We start from the raw sequence: 16,743 nt of genomic DNA, 5'->3' as shown, positions 1-16,743 counted from the left end.
AAAATGGCCTCTTGCTTATTGCAGAGAAATAATCATACAGCCATCTGTCCAGCACATCTTATTTATGTATTCTATATGTATTTTTGTTTTAGTTTTTGTCTTTTTTTTTAATTAGGGGAAGCTTGAAGACGGTATCAATTATAGAAAAGCTGGTTTGGACATGTGAAAAGAAGACTGGAAGAATATATGGGAAAGGGTATTAACTTAGAAGTGGGAGAGTAAGAGAAGTGTTGGAAAATAACTAGATGGATGGATGTCATACAAAAGGATCTGATTAGCTTTGGAGTTTCTGAAGCACTGCTTCAAGACAGACTGGAATGAAGGACTTGAAGAGCCAACCCCATACAGATGGCAACAAAGAGTCCTGTGGCACCTTCTAGACTAACAGAAGTATTGGAGCATGAGCTTTCATGGGTGAATACCCACTTCGTCAGACGTATGTACCCCATATAGATGTGACTAAGGCTAGAAGAAGAAAAAGAAATGTATTTTTGTCTTATCAGTGTTATCTGTAATTGGCTTTCTGCCTGAACAGAGGATGGCACAGACAATCTGACAAACACTAATGGACCGAGTAACAAAGGAGCTGCTCATATGTGTCAAGTTACTTATTCCTATTAGTTGTTGTGCTAGTGATGCCTACGTATAGGGAGGTTTCTGTGAGGTTAAATGGAATGGGGTATGATAGGATGTTTATGCAGTTCACCTCCCTCCATTAGAATTTAGGGCAATGGACTGAAGTTTTCCATTCCTTTCATCCCAAAGCAAAAAGCAGAGGGAATGATATGGTCTAAAGACTGCAAACACAACATATGTGGAAAGTAATCTCAAAGACTACAGACCAACATTGTAGAATCCCCGTTGACAACTACATCCTGCCAGGTAGCATACACAGATCATTGATATATTTAAAATAAGAATTAGTAAACACCCTCTACACAACGTAGGCATCTTTTTGTTGAAACCAGGGCTAAAGTGAGGCCTGATCCAACTCCCATTAAAGTCAATGGAAGTGGGATTAGGCTCAAAAAGAACAAGATAACTGGATAAATGGAATCAACCATTGCTGATGTATTGATGGCTGGACCTAGCCATCATCATTACCTGAGTCGCATTGAATTCAAGCCCATTTCTGCAGCATGAATAGTTTAGAATTCATGAAGTGATTTCAATTAAAACAGCATGTTAATTTCAGTTTTGATGGTTACAGTTTATTGAACAAAGGGAACAAGCTTTTGGCAGTGGCCTATATGTGCTATAAAACATCAAATGCATTGGTGTAAAATATTTTGTGAAAAATAATAAGAATTTCACACCTGACACTAATTTGAGTCCACGTTTGCTTTATATGTATTCATCTGATACTTTGTAAAAATGTCATGTCAATTAAAAAATATATTTTTTAAACTAATGCTCCTCCCTCCCCGTTTTCAGTAAGTACAGTAATGTACACAATAATCCCTAGACTCTTAATCATCTGACCTGACTGTAGATTTCACCTGGGTTTGATGAGCAGTTAAAGGCCTGCAACAATTCTCCAATAGGCTCATTAATGTGATTTTATTAAATTATTGAGCTTCCCTGCCCCTGGCGAAATTCGCCCGGCTGCTACAATCTCATCCATTGAACGGCAGGCTCATTGGGATTAACTTTAAAGGCAGTTTTGCAACAACAACAACAACAAGACCCCGAGGGGAAGAATCCTTTGTTGAAAACGTAGCGTTTAAAATACCGCTTTCGTGTGCTTGCCACATCGCGTCTCCTTCACGCTGCCACAGCCACCCACCCACCCCAAACCAGAGGGGAGGAAGTGCAGGCAAAGTAGGAAAATAACCCCCTCCGGCCGCTGCTCTGCCTGGCCGGCGCGGGTCCCTGCCCGCACAGCTGAGCCAGCCGGCTGCGCTGATTCGCTGCCGGGAGCTCTTGAACCCTGCCCAGCTGACGCGCCGCGGCGCACGGAGCGGCTGGGAGAGCGATGGATGTGCAAGTCGCACCCCGGAGAGCCTGGGATGACTTCTTCCCCGGCTTCGAGCGCTTCGCCTGGCCGGATTTCAAAGACGTTTCCAAATGGAACAACAGGGTGGTCAGCAACCTGCTCTATTACCAGACCAATTACCTGCTGCTGGCGGCCGTGGTCATCTCCATCGTGGGGTGAGTCTGCCTCTCTTCTGCGCAGGGGGGTCGGTAGCAAAAGGGGCGCCTCCTCCTTCCCCTGTCTGCGCTGCCGGGAGGGGAAGCTCAGGGTTTGATCCAGGGCTGCCCGGGGGGAAGGAGGGCAATTTGCCCTGGGCCCCATAGGGACCCCCACGATAATATAATATAATGCAACCTTTTTTTTATGGAAGGGGCCCTCAAAATTGCTTTGCCCCAGGCCCTCTGAATTCTCTGGGCAGACCTGGTTTGGTCTCCTGCACCTGTGACTTGCAAGGGCTCGATTCAGCTGGGTCCTGGAGGTTAGTGAGGCAACTTTTTTCTGGGTTGTTGGGTGGGGCAGACACAGTTATAAAGTGGGATTTAGGATCAGGCTATTGACGGCCGTGTCAATGTGTCACCCACCCACGCAGTGCTTTCAGCTCTGTTCTTTTACAGGGGAGGCCGCACAGTTATCAGGGCGGCAGCACAATTCTCAGCAGTTGTTGTTCTTTAGTATCCGTTAGGCCTACAGCTGCATAAGCAGCGTAGGCTAAACGGACTGTGCAAGAACTTGGCTGTATTAAGGGAGGCAGCAAACATACTTGGTTTTTGAATTTAAACCAGAAGAGTTGGTTCTGTTCATGTGATATATAGTTGGCACAAAACCAAAAGGGTATGACTCAGTGGAAGGCTTGCTGGTATGGCTTCCTTTTAAAAGCATCGTTGTGGAGTAAGAGTCCTAAAGCAGCTTCTCCCTTCCCTCCCCCCAATCTCTCTCTTTCTCTGTTTGCTGTTGCTTGCATGTGTGCGCATATGTATGCCTATGTGTGCTTGTTTTGGAGACCTATAGCTTAAAACTTAACAGCCAATCAAAAAATTTAATGTCTTGCTCAGTCTTAAAAAAACAACAGTGAGTTTATGAAGAGAGCGACAGCATCCAGTTCATAACTCTGCTTTTCTTTTCAAAAATAAAACGACTTCCTCTACATTGATGTGCTTTCTGCTTAAAGGTTTACAAGCCATAGGGCAGAATCAGGCAAGTTGGAATTTAGAAAGTGAAAGGGGTGTGTGGTTGGCTATTGATGGGTTTTGTGTGTATGGGTTTTTTTCATAAACTGCAGGGGACCAATTTTGTTCAGTTATTGTGTTGCGTCTGTTGTGCCTGAGATCAGGATAGGGCTTTAGGTCTGTTGAGGGGGAGCAGGATCAGTCCCTGAAGCAGTTAGTTCTGGAAGTCCAATGATAAGAACAGGATTGTTTTGCACATGGGGTCTCATTCAGATATTGGTGGACTCTGAGCACAACTGCACCATAGAGCCCTGTCCTTCTACTCCTGGAGAAAGTATTGTACCCCTTTCTAATGGGGATCTGCTGTGGCTCCCTCTAGAGTATTGCTGTAAGATTTGAGTTAAGGTGTTTTAGAAGCAGATGCAGAAAGAAGTGGTAATGCGGGTGGGAACCTCTTAATCTACCAACCAAATCATTTGCCATTCTCATCTCCAGGCAGTTAATGTAGCAACACTTATCTGAATCCAGAGCACTTAAATGGTGAATTGGGGGTGGTAAGGATGATGAGTTTTGTCTGAATCAGGTCTGTCTTTAAGCCTGTGAGCCAGGGCACCACCTTGTTGTAAAGATGCCAGCTAGTTCATTTAAAACATTAAACCTGAATGAAAACTTGCTAAAGCAAAGAACCTACATCCAGTCAGACTCCTTGAGGCCCTTAACACGTTTGGCCTAATCTGAAGCCCCTTGAAAGTCAACACCACACTTTTTCAATTTACTTCACCTCTCAAAGTTAATTGATGCTGTCTTCATAAGTGGATGATATTTTTATTTTGCATACTAGCTATGGAACTGGCAGCATGGAATAGAATATCTTTTTCTTCTACCTGCTCTAAGCTTGAAGGCCGCTGGTAACTGGGAGTATAGGAGTGTTATATGGTCGGTGATTAGAACACGGAACTGGTAGGCCGGACTCCTGGGTTGTTTTCCTAGCTCTGTCACCTTGAGCAAGCTACTTGGTGCTTCTTTAAACACACAAGTTGCACTGGCTTACTTCACTTTAGTCTACCCTTAACTGTCAACATTATTACATAGCTAGAATAGACAAGTAGTTCTAGTTTAGACTAGTGCAACGTCTTGCTGTTAGGTAAATCAGTGCAACTTTGTGTGTTGGCCAGGTGTGGTGTTCACTACCTCAGGCTGCTAACTAATGTTCAGTTCTGAAAGGCAGATAACCCATTAGTCATAATGTACTTTTCAGCCAAGGATCTCAAAAGCACTAAAACTGTTATTGCCACCACAGCTTGAACCTGTTTGGTCTCCTCAATCGTTTCCCTGCAGATATACAATACTCAAATCCTCAATCTAAAACAGTGGCTCTCCAAACTTTTGTACTGGTGACCCCTTTCCCATAGCAAGTCTGAGTGCGTTTCTCCCCCCCACCCTTATAAATTAAAAACACTTATATATTTAATATAATTATAAATGCTGGAGGGAAAGCAGGGTTTGGGGTGGAGATTGATGGCTCGTGACCTCCTGAGTGGTCCTGACCCCCAGTTTGAGAACCCCTGTTCTAGAATAAGGATTATCTGCCTGTCACTGGGCTGGGGGAGGAGGAATATTACCCACTTTTTCCAGGTGCGTGTATGTGTTGAATCTGCCAATAAAAACCCCAGCAGGCATGGTGCAGAGATCCATAACACTAACTGTTCTGATATTTAATTTTCAAAAAAATAATTCCTGAAGTGAAAACACCAGGATAAGGCACATCTGGAGTCTGAGATTTTCTTGCTCCTGAGTTATGCGCCACACTATGTGAAGACTTTGCATCCTAGGAATGCTGATCCTGCTGCCATTCAGTGGAATAGCAAAACTGTCATTTATTTTAGCAAAGATAGAGTCCTAATGGAAAAACAAAAGTCGATGCTTCTGAGTGTGCATTGCATAAAGCTGCCCTTCTTAATGTGGGACAGATTGTGGCTGACTTCACCAATTCAATTCAAATACTGAGTGAGCTGAGCGGGAAAACTAAAGAAAGCTCTGCTGATAAATCATAGACTTAGTCATTTGTCTAAATTCTCCATGCTTAACTGTTCACTGGGCAGCAATCCAATGATGTATCATGGCTCTACATCTTCTAGAAAACCCTGTTGAAGATGAGGTTTAACTTGCACAAGACCTTTTATAAGGCCGCAGTGACAGGATTCTGCCAAAAGGCCATTGCAGTGTGCGAAATTATTACTCTCAACAACTCCATGGTCAACTCTGTTTTAGAGTAGCCTAACTAATCTCATTCAAGCTGGGTGTGTCTGTAACCCTGGGCTGTATGATTTCTATACTCTATGCTGGAATAGTTTGGCTATTGTGGTGGTGGTGATGTTGGGCAACATGATCAGCATTTCTTAGGAACTGTGTGTCTTACACATTGCTAGTAAAACCATAAAACCCCTCTCTTTTTATGGTTGTAAATTGAATCTGACAATAAGATGGAAACTCATTGGACTTCCAACCTGAAGTGGAAACAATGAGGAGTCCTTGTGGCACCTTTAAAGACTAACACATTTATTTGGGCGTACAAGCCAAGCCCAAAGATACAACCGCATTTGCTCCAATCCCTCAGACAGAGACAAACACCTACAGGATCTCTATCAAGTGTTCTTAAAACTACAGTACCCATCTGGGGAAGTGAAGAAACTGATTGACAGAGCCAGAAGGGTACCCAGAAGTCACCTACTACAGGACAGACCCAACAAAGAAAGTAACAGAACACCACTGGCCGTCACCTACAGCCCCCAACTAAAACTTCTCCAGCGCATCATCAGGAATCTACAACCTATCCTAAAGGACAATCCCTCACTGTCACACCTTGGGAGACAGGCCAGTCCTGGCTTACAGACAGCCCCACTACCTGAAGCAAATACTCCCCAGCAACTACACACCACACAACAGAAACACTAAGCCAGGAACCAATCCCTGCAACAAACCCCATTGCCAGCTCTGTCCACATATCTATTCAAGGGACACCATTGTAGGAACTAACCACATCAGCCACACCATAAGGGGCTCGTTCACCTGCACATCTACCAGTGTGATATATCATGTGCCAGCAGTGCCCCTCTGCTGTGTACATTGGCCAAACCCAACAGTCTCTATGCAAAAGACTAAATGGACACAAATTGGACATCAAGAATTGTAACATTGAAAAACCAGTAGGAGAGCACTAGGGTGACCAGACAGCAAATGTGGAAAATCAGGACAGGGGAGGGTAATAGGCTCCTATGTAAGAAAAAGACCTCAAAATCGGGACTGTCCCTACAAAATCGGGACATCTGGTCACCGTAGAGAGCACTTCAGTCTCCCTGGACACTCAATAATAGACTTAAAAGTGGCCATTCTTCAACAAAAAAAAACTTCAAACACAGACTTCAACAAGAAACTGCAGAACTGGAATTAATTTGCAAACTTGACACCATCAAATTAGGCCTGAATAAAGACTAGGAGTGGCTGGCTCACTACAAAAAAATAATTTCCCTCTAGTATTCACTCCTTCTTGTCAACTATTGGGAATGCACCACATTCACCCTAATTGAATTGGCCTTGATAGCACTGATTCCTCAACTTGGTAAGGCAACTCTCATCGTTTCATGTGCTGTATATTTATACCGTCCTACTTCAGTTTTTACTCCATGCATCTGATGAAGTGGGTTTTAGCCTACGAAAGCTTATGCCCAAACAAATTTGTTAGTCTAAGGTGCCACAAGGACACCTCATTGTTTTTGCTGATATAGACTAACGTGTCTACCACTCTGAAACCTCAAGCGAGTAAAGGATACCTCTACCTGGGATAAGGGATGCAATAGATGCAGCTCCTTATGCTGGACACACTGTAAAATTGCAGTATTACTCTCTTAAACTAGGGGGAAGCTATACAGAGAACCTTCATATGGTACAGTACCATCTGAACACTAATCTTATCCCATAAAAGCTATCGGGGAGCGGGGGGGTCCCAGATGGCAAAGTATAAAGGTCACTAAGTAATCAGCCGATTATGTGCACACTTCCTGTGTGACATCTAAAAAGGGAAATCCTGGGATCAACATAGCTACAACAACACTGCATTTAAAAAAAGAAATCTTTCATATGTGAGCCCCCCAGGACTAAGTAGAACTGTGAATCCAGAAACCAGAAACTAACATTTCTTGGCTATTGTGGTTGCTTACGTATACAATAAAAGTGCCAGTGGGAATGAATCACAGAGCTGCTCTGTGTTAAAACACATTGTTTACAGTAACTTGATTTTTCAAGGCTGGACTTACACAGCAACATAGCTCTGTATTAAGAATATCTCTCCCACTGAATCCTTGTAGCGATTCCAAGATATTAAATATGTGACTAGGGCTCCAAAATCAATAGGAATTGGGTGCTTAACTGTCCTGTGCCTTTGTTGTTGTTTTGTATTTCAGCAGGAGCTACCGGGCCCCATTGTTTTAGGTGCTGAACAAACAGCAAAAAAAAACCCTAAAGATCTAAACAGCTTCTTAAACATTCGACTATAGATCTGTCCTACCATGAAGATTGTACAGTATTAGTTTTTATTCTGGTCAGAGTCATAGAAATATAGGGCTGGAAAGGGACCTCAAAGAGGTCATTTCTTCCATCCCTGTGCGCGGAGGCAGGACCAAATATACCTAGAGCAGGGGTAGGCAATCTATGGCACGCATGCCAAAGGTGGCACGTAAGCTGATTTTCAGTGGCACTCATTGCCCGGGTCTTGGCCACTGGTCCAGGGAACTCTGCATTTTCATTTAATTTTAAATGAAGCTTCTTAAATGTCTTTAAAACCTCATTTACTTTACATACAACAATAGTTTAGTTATCTGTTAACAGACATCTAGAAAGCGACTGTCTTAATGTTAAAATGTATTACTGGCACGCAAAACCTTAAATTAGAGTGAATAAATGAAGACTCAGCACACCACTTCTGAAAGTCCCTGCTCTAGACCATCCCTGCATCCTAGTGGAGGACTCCCACTCTGGCAGGAGAATGAAATCTTGCCTAATAGGTTTCCATGCCTAACTGATGCTGTCTTAGTAAAAGTCAAATCGCTGTGTATTCCATTAAACTTGCACAGTATTTTGGAACTATTTTGTCATGCACATCGAACGCTTAAATGTTAGCTACTAGAGCCTTCACACCATGTAAAAATCGTTAGAAAATTTGGTAGTGTAAAATGTGCTGGGGATCCCAGAGCCCCTCATCTGCTGTGTAAGTCAACAGCTGTCTGTTCTGTTGTAGCTGTGTGGGTCCCAGGATTAGACAAGGTAGGTAAGGTAATATCTTTCAGTGGACCAGCTTCTATGTGTGTGAAAGAGACAAGCTTTCCAGCTACATAGAGCTCTTAGTACACTTCTCGGATCTGAAGAAGTGTCACAGCTAAATACAAGATCAAACAGCACATACTTTAGCATAAGAAGTTAGAATATTTGTTTTCATCTTAGTACATACCCAAATTCCCAGACCCAACAAAGAGCTCCGTGTAGCTTGAAAACATGTCTTGCTCACCAACAGAAGTTGGTCCAAGAAAAGATATTCCCTCACCCACCTTATCTCTCTGTTCTGATATGGCTTAATAGTCTGCTAACCTGCAGCCTCATGTTGTGATTTTTATTTTTTTATCTGCATTCTCCTCTTTTCTCCCCCTTCCCTGGTCCTTTTGATTATTTTCTTCTTCCATTAGCTTACTGCACAGTCACTATCAATTGACAAAACAGCTTTATTCTCCCCCCGCCATGTTAGCTGATCGATATAGTTGGAATAATTCCCTATGCAAGAAGATGACTCCAAAGCAGCAAAATGCCACTTTATTTTTAATTGCTTGGAGGAGTAGGGCTTAAAAACAAAAAACACACACAACTGGAAGGGTAAAAACAGTGAGGGTGAGCAGCACTTCTGTTTTGTTTCTTTGAATATGGATGCATTTTTTAATGTGGTTAGCCTCCTACATGACGAAGCAAAATTTGGGAGGCATCTGAGGGAATGGTGAGTAGTGGCCTTAGCAGAGGGATATTGGTACCTGGTCTCCTGGCTTCTATTCCTAGATAGTGCTTCAGTAGCTGTTTCATGTATGTGAAGCTCTTTGAGATCTCAGGATGCTAGCAGTGTCTGAAATACTAAATAGACTTAGTTCACCCAGTAATAACACATCTGTGGTAACTCATAAGGGTTGAAAATTTTATCCCTATTATGCTTGCTTATAGGGTTGCCAACTTTCTACTTGCACAAAATCAAAAACCTCTGCCCTGCCCCCTCCTCTGAGGTACCGCCTCCTGCTTACTCCATCCCCACTTGCTCTCCCCATCCTCCCTCACTTGCTCATTTTCACTGGGCTAGCTTGTGGGGGTTGGGTGCAGGAAGGGGTGAGGGCTCCAGCTGGGGATGCGAGCTCTGGGATAGGGCCAGGGATGAGGGATTTCAGGTGCAGGAAGGGGGTCCAGGCTGGGGAGTGGAGTCAAGGGGTTCAGAGTATGTGAGGGGCTCCAGGCTGAGGCAGGGGGTTGGGGTGTGGGTGGGGGTACAGGCTCTGGGCAGGGGGTGTGGGTTCTGGGGTGGGGCTAGAAATGAGGCATTTAGGGTGCAGGAGGGGGCTCTGGGCTGGGGTAGAGGTTTGTGGGGGGAGATGAGGACTCCAGCTGGGGGTGCAGACTTGGGGGTGGGGCCAGGGATAAGGGATTTGGGGTGCAGGAGAGTGCTCCAGACTGGGACTGAGGGGGTCAGAGGGCAGGAGGGAGATCAGGGCTGGGGCAGGGGGTTGATGTGTGGGGGGTGCAGTATCAGGGGTGCAGGCTCTGGGCAGCACTTACCTCAGGCAGCTGCATGCTGCCTCAGGCGCCACCCCTGCAGCTCCCATTAACTGCGGTTCCTGGCCAATGGGAGCTGCAGAGCCGGTGCTAGGGGTGGGGGCAGCGCATGGAGATCCCTAGCTGCCCCTACACCTAAGGAGCCAGAGGGGTACCTGCCACTGCTTCTGGGAACCACGTGGAGCCACGGCAGCCAAGGCACCTGCTGCCTGCCAACTGGACTTCTAAAAGCGAGCTGCCAGGGTCCCTTTTTGACTGGGCGTTCTGGTCAGACACCTGGCAATCCCACTTGCTTAAATGTACAGGACTAAATTCTGCCATCAGTTAAATTGTACTATGCAAATTGTACTGGCTTCAGTGGGATCGCATACATGTAACTGAGGGCAGAATTTGAATTTGTGCTCTCTTGAAATAACTCATGCCTGCTCACTTACTGGAATGTGGGTGCGGGGGAACAGAGGCATAACTTTCTTGGGCCTCTAGAGAAAGGGTGCATATATGTATTCCCTCTAAATGATGATATTGTGTTGAGGGTAAGCCTAGTCACATTCACAAGGCAGTTAGCAAAAAGCTCTGCTACACAATAAGAAGCAAAGGTTCTGCCAGTGTTTTAATAGAGACTTTCCTGAAGTAAGGTCACATGCAAAGCAAAACAAGCTGACAGGTGTGACAGCTGCTAAATAAAGCACAGGCTCAATCTAGCTCTGTTCTTAAAGCATCCCTACTTTAAAAGCTTGACACAGTGCCACCTCTTGAACTATCCTCTGCCTAGACCAGGGTAAGCAACCTATGGCATGCGTGCCAAAGACGGCACACAAGCTGATTTTCAGTGGCACTCACACTGCCTGGGTCCTGGCCACCAATCCGGCGGCTCTGCATTTTAATTTAATTTTACATGAAGCTGCTTAAACATTTTAAAAACTTTTATTTACTTACAACAATAGTTTAGTTCTATATTATAGACTTATAGAAAGAGACCTTCTAAAAATGTTAATGTATTACTGGCATGTGAAACCGTAAATTAGAGTGAATAAATGAAGACTTGGCATAGCACTTCTGAAAGGTTGCCGACCCCTAACCTAGACTCATGTAAAAGAGCAAACTCACTGGAGCACTGTCTGCCATCCTTAATTTACAAATGGTGCTAACCCACTGGGGGACATCAGCAGGAATATTTCCCCCCCAACATAATAATTAACGGGGGGCCCTAAGCAATTGCTTAGTCTACTTATGCCTAGTGCCAGCTTTTCGTACAAAAGGACTATTTGAATTCTTAGCTGCTGAAAAAACTAGCCAGCTGGGCTATCCCCTCTCTGTGCAACCTTTGTTTCTTACTGTGTAGCAAAGCTTTTTGCTAACTGCCTTGTGACTGTGACTAGGCTCACCCTCAACACAGTATCATCACCTTCACTTTTTTGTATGTTGATTTACACCCTTGACCAGGCCATCATGGAAAATGCTACCAAGATGAGAGGTAGCATGGTATGTCTCTAAAATATAAACAGACATTGGATTGTGTGTGTAGCCTTAGGAAAACCTAACCTATAGCCTGTGATAACTGCAAGCCATGGGTCTTAGAATTCAGATTTCAACAACTCAGTACCTCCTCTTAACATCATCTTGCTGATCAGATGTCTTCTGCCCCCTACTTACAATTCCTCCAAACACCCCTGTAACTACAGACTTTCAGCCTATAGGTGTGGATTTACTCCTTCTCTCTGATGGCATTTATTTCTTGTGAGCATGATTCTGTTGTAGCACTGTGGGAGCAGAAAGGAGTACTGCATAATACAGATGGCTTTCAGTGATGATGTTACAGGGAAAATGGCATAACACAGAACATCCAAATTGAATTCAAGAGTGTTGGGGAATCTGAACCACATGGCTCACATGAATATTCATGTTCTTTGGACAGCACTACTACTAATCTGCTTTGATGTGGCTCTGAATGATCTTATTTGATACTTACACTGGCTGCTTCTTTGTACTCTTTGCAATTCATCCCACTTCAGAAAGCATGTACTTCAGATTAACTCTTTCCTCGGAAAAGCTGTCTTGTGGGATCACTTGCAGCTGAGGAAGTTCAGCTGCACAAACTCCCTAGAATACAACTTTAAAAAAAATGTAAAGTAGAGATTTGGTATGAACTACTTGTCAATAGGGAGAAAAATTTTATTCCATTTAATGTTTGGGTGGAAGTGATTTATACAAACCCCCAACTTCTAAAGTGGAAAAATAAATAAAAGCTTCTGAATGTTGAAGTAGAATATATCAACTTTCCTACAAATGTTTAACTGGGGACAACCTCCTGAACCCAAATCTAGTGACCGGCTACTGGCAAACTGTTAAACAGAGCAGGTCATTTCTCATAGAAGTTAACAAGGTTAATCCTCCTGGTGGAGGGGGAAAGGAGGTGTATTTAGACTTAAAAAAAATATATACCAGCATTACTAGCATAGTCTGATCAGAAATCCTGCTGCAGCAGAGCACAGATTTAAAATAACTTCTGCCTGGAGTAAAGTTGGTCACTTTTTCCAGCCTGGAAGCTTAAGAGACTGTTAAACTAAATATAGTCTGTGGCTGACTGCAAGACAAATGACTCAAATATTGCAAACAGGCCTGACCTATCAGAGTTTCTTTGTGCCATGCTGGAGCTCAGACGTGAATAACAGGAGCAGGTGGGTAGCTAACTTGGTTTTTATTTTCAGCCCAGTTGTCCCATCCTTGTTGGGACAGCTGATCTACAGAGGAAACTGGAGATGAGTTGCTTCAAACAAAAGTGATGAGTTTCCCCTTTCCTACAGAACCCTTTGTCAGAGTAGTGGATACAAATACTGCCAGTGTAACGATAATGTGTGTGAAATGGCTCTTCGTTTTTGTTGGATGTTAAGGACAGACTGTAAATGCTACCACATGCTACAGCAGTTGTCCAACGGGATGCACCAAGCTTATTGCTGATGTAAGTGTGGGCTGGTCACTTAACTTTAGTGTTACATGTGGTTATGTCTGAGATGAATGATGGCCTGAAATACTGGAATTGCTATAGTAGGGATGAACCCCATTTGACAGAGTGGCAAATCAGGATCATCTTGGTCATACAAACAGAACTGTTAACTGTGGGCTTAAAACAACCAAAAGGAAGTACTCCCTTCACACAATGCACAGTCAACCTGTGGAGCTCATTCCCAGGGGACATTGTAAAGTCCAAAAGTATAAATGGCTCAGAAAAAGAATTAAGCTTATGAGGACAGGTCCATCAACTCTGTCCCAGACCCTAATTCTTTCTGACCCTGAGAGAGACCTTCTACCTGCAGTTTGCACCTGTCACGCTGATGAAAGTAATTGCCCTACATAGGGATACAGACTGTCCTGACTTTTGGGTTTGATTTTGATTATCTCTGCATCTCTTCTCTCTTACATTTACAACATCTGAAGATTTAGAGTACAAATAGAAGTCAGAGTACCATTCTGCATAATAGGCAGGGGAGGGGAAATGTAAACGTAACATCCTGGCCTGAACCTTATCTGAAGCTCAAGGCAGTACAGTGGGTAATCACTAGCATTCTCACCTCCTGAAGACTAGGTTAGATCCTGTTTTAAGCCACAAATGGAGAAAAGTCCCAGCAAGCACTAGGCCATCACACTATCTGGCATTACTGTTGGATGCTGCTCAAGAAAGGCCCAGGAGTGAAATGGGTGGTGGCATTTAGATGTGCTGACAGTGATTCCTGTCAGGACTCTTTAGCCAGATGTGAGTTCCTTGCTTTCATGAGTACTGAACTCCTCCAAAAACCAGGGCAGGGGAGAATAGTGTGTGTAAATACACACAGGAACAATACTAATTCAGTGCATCACTTACCAATGGCTTATGGTCTTTGCATGACAACTTGTGGCTAACAAAGCACGACATGTGAATGTCAGAAGCTGGCTGATAAGGGTTTTGAGGCACTGAAGCATAAGCCTTGTCAATGGTCTCTATCTTCCTACTCATGTAATAGTGAGACACTCAAACTAAATGCATAATTTGTATGTTCTAAAATGAAGATGTTGCTCAAACACTTTTCCCTCACTTTCTCCCCAGATTTCTGAGCCCACTGAACATGATCCTTGGTGGCATTGTAGTAGTGCTGGTGTTCACAGGTTTTGTGTGGGCATCACACAACAAAGACATCCTTCGCAAGTTCAAGAAGCAGTACCCAACTGCGTTTGTGGTAGCCATCCTGCTGTCTAGTTACTTCTTGATATCCTATTTTGGAGGTGTCATGGTGTTCATATTTGGGATAACATTTCCTCTGCTGTGTAAGTATAGCGTTTCTCCCCCCTTCCCATGATTAGAACTAAAAGCTCAAGTCTATTCACTCTGAATTAATGCTTGGCTTCACTTAATATACAAAATTTGAGGTTTTAAAAATTGTCCTAAAACAAATCTTCTACAACTGACTTTCAAGGCTGCTAGCAAGTGAAACTTGAAGGAATCTATAGTTTTTCCTTTTTAAGAACAATAAACTATATTGGAGGTAGGGCATATACTTACATGATTTCTTAAGCAAACCATATCAGTGCATACGTGTTAGACTTCCAGCTTCCTACTTTTGGATGTCAGCTCATTTACAGAGTCAAAGTGCCAGATGAGGAGCACTAAAAAAAGAACCTAGGTATTAAATGGAGGCATGTCAGTTAACAAACATGTATTTCTGTTCTTAGTGATATTTATCCATGCGTCTCTGAGGCTTCGGAGCATAAAGAACAAACTGGAGAATAAAATGGAAGGAATAGGTTTGAAGAAGACCCCCATGGGCATAATACTTGATGCCCTTGAACAGCAGGAAGAGAACATCAACAAACTGGCTGATTACATCGCTAAAGTGAAGGAATAAGGGGCACGTAATATGGTATTCGTATCTGTTGCAGGAATTTAGTTGCTATTTACTCTTGTCAAAGCTTGCTTTCAATTTGTCTGAGATGCACGTACTGTACAGATTGACAATGGCAAGACACAGGTACACAAAGCTATTGAGGGTTCCACTAAGACTGGGGAGGAGAGAGGCATCTTTCTATAATGTCTTGTTTTCTGGCAGGGAGATGGGGGAGAAACAAACATGAATTGCAGTCTCTGAACCTGTTCTTGGTAGCCAGTGTCATGTTGAAGTATTTATAATGCACTTCATTGGAGGGATGGTATGGGGTGGGGGGGGGCGGCAGGGGGGCTGTTTAGTGCACGACCGTTGGCTAACAACATCACCAGACAAAAATCTGGCAAAGTCAGGACTGGCTGAAAGCTCCATCAATACACATTTTCATTTCCTTACCCCACCCAACTCCCCTAAAAGACCCTCAAGGGGGTGTTGTCTTAACTTTTTCAAGTGGTTTATATTCAAGCCATCTTATCTGAAGTAGCAAATGGGAAGAATAAATTGACCAGAGCGCACAAGTCACCTCACATGCTCTTAAGTCTGTTCACAAAATGTAACATTTTCTTATAGCAGGAGATCAAAATCTAAATGGGCAACATATGTAAACTATATAGCACCCTTGTCCAGCTCTGCCCGCGATACACCTATGCAGATTCTACTGAATTCCGTAGAAGTGCATGTGTCTCTGAAGGCTATGATGAGCCTTAAATGTTTCTGAAATCTTGGCTCTCTTGAAGTCCATGGAAGCTTTTTTTGCCATTGACTTCAATAGAGCCACAATTTCACGCTTATAAGGCGTGGGGTTTTGTGATTTTTAAAAAAACAAACAAAAAACTGGACTTTAAGAATAGCTAGGACATCATCTTATTTGGAGTTCTGTGTTTTGAAAAACAGAACTGTCACTTGAGATTTTAGGACTTACCTCATTGTCCAAATTGTGCTTTGACTCTTTTCCAGTTTAAAGAAGACACTGGCTAAAACATACATTTTGCTAACTTATTCCACTTGTGGCTCTGTTCAGGGGAAATAAGACTAGATTTCAGACTTATAAAAACAATAAATTGCGTATTCTTAGAACTATTTCCAAATTCATGTAAGCAATTAGTTTCAAGAGCTATTGTTACAAATCTCTTCAGTAAACTTCAGCTTGACCTAAACAATATGCATGGAAAAACGTAGGCAGATTAACATAATGTGTAACTATCACTCTTGCATCTCTCCTCCTTTTTATGAAGTATTTATCTGTAACTGACTTGATTTACATGGCAGGTGTAGCAGATACCCAAAAACCTCTTCAGAGTTCATGTATATAGTCGTGTGTGCGCGCACACATGGTGTCTCTTCAAAATGAATTGTTTAGAAGTCTGAACACCTCATTCCATGCAAATGTTTGAGTGATCAGTATTTACTGGAAGTTTTGTCTTTATGTGTATATTCCAGGGTAAGAAGCAATGACCTGTTCCTTTATTATAGTACCTTGTCTTAGCTTTTGATGAGTAGTTCTTGCTACACTTACAGAAGAGATACTAGCCTAGGACTTCATGAATATATAGTTACATTGTAGAATTTTAAAAATGAGTTGTGAAGAATAAACTTTAACAATTGATAAAACTGAGTGCATTTATTTCTTTTTAAGCTAATCATAATGCAGAAAAGTGAGCTTTAATCAAGATCACACTACTCTACAATAACAGGATGCAGTTTAAGTGACAAAACTTTTTTGGTTTTTGAACTATGGTCACTACTTTACATATAACAAAAGCACAACACAATGCACTGTGGGTCTTCTTTTCTTTTTAGAAAGGAAATGGATTTGGAACATGCCATAGTGAGT

At 42.9% G+C, this 16,743-nt stretch overlaps 1 protein-coding gene across 1 annotated transcript; it reads left to right on the top strand.

Annotated features, from left to right (window-relative positions):
• Positions 1-1,850: 1,850 nt before the first annotated feature.
• ARL6IP5 (ARF like GTPase 6 interacting protein 5) lies at positions 1,851-16,520 on the top strand. Its single transcript, XM_032772856.2, has 3 exons — positions 1,851-2,151; positions 14,078-14,295; positions 14,701-16,520. Exons 1-3 carry the CDS (start codon positions 1,976-1,978, stop codon positions 14,871-14,873), a joined length of 567 nt encoding a protein of 188 aa, XP_032628747.1. The 5' UTR covers positions 1,851-1,975; the 3' UTR covers positions 14,874-16,520.
• The last annotated feature ends 223 nt before the right edge of the window (positions 16,521-16,743 follow it).

Source organism: Chelonoidis abingdonii, chromosome 17 (assembly GCF_003597395.2).
Source record: "Chelonoidis abingdonii isolate Lonesome George chromosome 17, CheloAbing_2.0, whole genome shotgun sequence".
NCBI lineage: Eukaryota > Metazoa > Chordata > Testudines > Testudinidae > Chelonoidis > Chelonoidis abingdonii.
The sequence above is the reverse complement of the archived record's forward strand: the minus strand, read 5'-3'. Positions and strand labels throughout refer to the sequence as shown.